The sequence below is a fragment of the Cariama cristata genome, unplaced genomic scaffold (genome assembly GCF_000690535.1).
Source record: "Cariama cristata isolate BGI_N322 unplaced genomic scaffold, ASM69053v1 scaffold20008, whole genome shotgun sequence".
Taxonomy (NCBI): Eukaryota; Metazoa; Chordata; class Aves; order Cariamiformes; family Cariamidae; genus Cariama; species Cariama cristata.
In genome coordinates, this window is record NW_009633142.1 from 1,396 (window position 1) to 5,745 (window position 4,350).

The 4,350-nt window shown below is 50.0% G+C and overlaps 1 protein-coding gene across 1 annotated transcript; it reads left to right on the top strand.

Annotated features, from left to right (window-relative positions):
- Positions 1 to 813: 813 nt before the first annotated feature.
- LOC104166646 (olfactory receptor 14A16-like) lies at positions 814 to 1,652 on the top strand. Its single transcript, XM_009706655.1, has 2 exons — positions 814 to 1,420; positions 1,504 to 1,652. The coding sequence occupies exons 1-2, from the start codon at positions 814 to 816 to the stop codon at positions 1,650 to 1,652; spliced, it is 756 nt and encodes a 251-aa protein (XP_009704957.1).
- Positions 1,653 to 4,350: the final 2,698 nt, after the last annotated feature.

Below are 4,350 nucleotides of genomic sequence, written 5' to 3' on the forward strand. Positions count from 1 at the left end.
GAATAAGTCACTGAACTGTTACACTGAGGGATCAGCAGATCTGCCAGAAACCCCATAAAGTGCCTTCACCCACTCCTCTCCCTACAGAAGGCACCAGCATCGCCTTTGCTTGCATCATCAGGGTTTCTCTGATCTACTCCTTAGGAACCACCACCGGGGAGATGCCCCTGGGCAGTGCCCTGCTGCCAGGAGGGGTCTGCAGGGCAGAGCTGAGCACACAGCCGGTGGGATGGGGTCTGTGAGCACTGACAGGGAGGAGATGTGGGACAGAGAAACAGCTCCCAGCGGGGACAGCTCCAGGCAGCACAGTGTCACTGCACCCTTCTGCATCCCTCTCTGCTCCACTGCACAGGGAAAGGGAAAAGAGTTTGGAGAAATGCACTTGGAAACGGGACTCTTCCACAGTCCCACAAGTCCATTTCCTTCTTCAAGTACATTGTTAGTGAGATCATCCTCCAGTGGAGAGCGGTGTGAGCACAGGGCACCTGTGTGGTGACCAGCAGGTCACTCGTGGGCAGAGCAGCTCTGCTGACTCTGCAGTGGGGCACAGGGAGCCCTTTTGTCCTTCAGGGTTCACCAATGTACAGGCTAAAAGCACTGTGAAAGAGAGGGATTTCTGCCCCTTCAGAGAAACTGGCCTTATTCAGAAGCCCAAATCAGATCTCACAAAAAGCAGCTGAATGAAATTATATCAAAGAAGTCATTTGGCAGGGATTTTCTACAAGAAATAGTTTTTATTTGCTCAGAGAAGTCTCTCCTAACTTGCCACTGTCTTTTCCCTCTTGGACAGCGCCCGATGCCCAGAGGCAGCAGATGTCCAACACCAGCTCCATCACCCAGTTCCTCCTCCTGGCATTTGCACACACACGGGAGCTGCAGCTCTTGCACTTCTGGCTCTTCCTGGGCATCTACCTGGCTGCCCTCCTGGGCAATGGCCTCATCCTCACCACCATAGCCTGCGACCACTGCCTCCACCCCTCCATGTACTTCTTCCTCCTCAGCCTCTCTGTTCTTGACCTTAGCTCCATCTCCACCACTGTCTCCAAAACCATGGCCAATTCCCTTTTAGACACCAGAGCCATCTCGTATTCAGGATGTGTGCTACAGGTCTTTTTCTTTCTCTTCTTGATTTCAGCAGAGTATTCTCTCCTCACCATCATGGCCTACGACCGCTACGTTGCCATCTGCAACCCCCTGCACTACGGGACCCTCCTGGGCAGCAGAGCTTGTGCCCACATGGCAGCAGCTGCCTGGGGCACTGGGTTTCTCACTGCTGTCCTGCACACAGCCAATACATTTTCCCTACCCCTCTGCCAAGGCAATGCCCTGGATCAGTTCTTCTGTGAAGTCCCCCACATCCTCAAGCTCTCCTGCTCACACTCCTACCTCCGGGAAGTTGGGTTTCTTGTGGTTAGTGTCTGTTTAGCATTTGGGTGTTTTGTTTTCATTCTTTTCTCATATGTGCAGATCTTGAGGGCCGTGCTGAGGATCCCCTGTGAACAGGGATGGCACAAAGCCTTTTCCATGTGCCTCCCTCACCTTGCCCCCTGTTTCTCAGCACTGGCATGTTTGCCTACCTGAAGCCCTCCTCCATCTCCTCCCCATCCCAGGAAGCCTGCAGCCCCCTGTGCCAGCCTCGCTCTCCAGTGTAGCACACAGTCCTGGCCTCGGGGCCCTTCCGGCCGCTGCTGCTGCCCCAGCCACAGGGCAACCTGGCCTGAGCTGGCACCTGCAGCAAGGGGTTTTTCTTTCCATGCCTCATTCCTTGGGCATATTTTTGAGAACAAATTTAGATGACAACCTAAGCCTTTAGGCACTGTGCTCAGGAAATCCCCTTTCATGATGAAATGCTGTTATGGAGGTCAGCTCTGTGACAGAAGTGCCCATTACCTGTCCCTGCCTGCAGTCACAAGACTGTCACACCACAGGACTGTGAGCAATCTGCCAGAGCACTCAGGCCTTACACCAACACAAGGATTCAGAAGTGTTTCCCCCCCTGGGGCAGTCAGTTCCAGGTGTACTGGATGACCCTCCAAGTGAAGGAAACTACAGCCTGCACTCTGGTGCCACAGAATAAAGAAGAACGCATTAGCAATGTCAATGGTGGCGTACCACTTGGCTGCCTTCGACTACAGTTTGTAGTGGAGTTCTAACATGTCTGGCATGGCAGCACTCAGGGGTGGTGTAACTTCATTTAGGCTGTGATAGTCCACCGTCAATCTCCATTCCCCATCAGAATTTTGCACTGGCCATATAGGACTGTTAAAGAGTGAGTGGGTCTTAATGATAATTTCCCGATTTTCTAGTTCTTGAAGAAATTTTATAGATGGGGATCAGGGATTCTCAATGGGAGCAATATTGTCATCGATGCACCATTGTGATGATAGGAATTGGCACCTGCTGTTCTTCCACTCTCAGCAGCCCCACAACAGAAGGGTCCTCTGAGAGGCCAGGCAAGGTAGACAGCTGTTTAATATCATCAGTCTCTATAGCAGTTATACCAAAGGCCCAGTTGATACCCTTTTGGGTCCTTAAAATACCCTCTCCTAAGACAGTCTATACTCAGAATGCACAGAACTTCTGGGTCAGTCACAATGGGGTGTTTCTGCCAGTCATTCCCAGTTAGGCTTATTTCAGCCTCCAAGATAAATAACTCTTGAGATCCCCCCATCATCCCAGAAATACTGACAGATTCAGTCCCTGTATGGTATTATGGGTGCACTGTGTGCCGGTGTCTACCAAGGCTTTATACTCTTGTGGTTCTGAAATACCAGGCCATTGAATCCACACAGCCCAATAAACTTGGTTGTCCCTCTCCTCCCACTGCTTGGAGGCAGGACCCCTCTACTCTTGTCACCTCATGTCTGGTAAGGAGAGGTTAGAGCCCCATCTACCCTGACTGGAGAGCCACCGACATGAAACTCAGTTGACAATCCTCCTGTTTCTCCTGGGGGACATCCCTTTTGTATTTGTCCTCCTTTGTAACTCGCGTACTTGTGCCTCTAGATCAGTGGTGGGTTTTCCATCCCATTTCCTCATGTCCTCTCCATGATCACACAGGGAAAAACCACAGGGCACCTAGTGTTGTGTACCATTTCTCTTGAGCTAGTCATGTAGGAGTGCATCTTTTCCTAATGGCTGTAATACGGACCCATGAAAGTGGAAAGTAGGATCTGTTCTCCATCTTGGACAGTTTGTCAAACAGTTTTTCCACAGCCGAGACACAAGCCTGTAGAGGATAAGGCAGATTTCCTTCATAGTGCCGTAATTGGCTAGTTAGTTCATCTATTGTTGGGTCCTCTCCATCTTTCCAGTCCATTATTGCTAATGTGTTGGCATACAACAATGGTGCACGCTGCGTAAACTTCTGCTATGTGGGTTGTGTGCATGGGTAACTGTGCATTGTCCGCATCAAAATAAATCATCTCCTGCACAGCTAATTCCATCAGATACTGGATACCTTTCTCCATGGGAGTCCACTTGCTTGGATGATATACAATATCTTCCTTGAAGGGATATCTTTCCCTTAGAGCTGACAAAAGTCACCTCCAAAAGCTGAGGGCTTGTGTCTTTTTCCCAATTGTTTTGTCAATGCCCACATCCCTGGAAAGGGATCCCAGCTGTTTGGCTTCTCTACCCTCTAATTCCAAGCTGCCTGCTCTGTTATCCCAGCATCAGAGCGATGGCTCAAGTCCTTTCACAAATATTGCAGTTCCTTTGAGTTTAGGGATCGGGTGATTATGTCTAGTTCTGCCTCTTTCCCCTGTTATTCTGATATCCCTGGTTCACCCTCATCCTCCACCAAGCAAGTTGGTCTTTTTGTGTATTTCTTCTTCTGTACAGGGTGACTGATACCAGCACAGGTTGGTCCCCTGACTCAGCTGCATCACCCATCATTGGGATCTGAATAGCCTGTAGAGTAGCCAGCAGGCTGAGCAGGCAGTTGACTGTTGCTGGGGCTGGAGTAGCTGCAGTATCTTTTCTCAGAGTTGAAGTGGCTGCAGTATCTGTCGGCAGGGTCTGAGTAGCTGCAGTGACTGTTGTCGGGGTCAAATTGGCCACAGTGGCTGGGAGCCACAGTGCCCATTGCCAGAGTTGGAGTGGTTGCAGTGGGTGATGGGGTGGCTTTGACACACGTTGCAGGAGTTGGGATGGCTTCACTGCACTGCTGTTTAATGATATACCACACTAGAAAAACATTCAGCCAAACCAATAATAGAATCATGCTAGTTTGATAGTCCCAAGGATATCCAAAATTCTCAAAATCTAGTGCAGTCAGGTTGACAGAATCACAGAATCACAGAATTGATTTGGTTGGAAAAGACCTCTGGGATCATTGAGTCCAACCTT

What these genes read in the sequence shown, in the direction of transcription:
- LOC104166646 (XM_009706655.1), top strand. Translation starts at nt 814, where the DNA reads ATGTCCAACACCAGCTCCATCACCCAGTTCCTCCTCCTGGCATTTGCA. An exon ending in GTTTCTTGTGGTTAGTGTCT is followed by an intron (nt 1,421 to 1,503) that starts GTTTAGCATTTG and finishes CCCTGTGAACAG; the next exon opens with GGATGGCACAAAGCCTTTTC.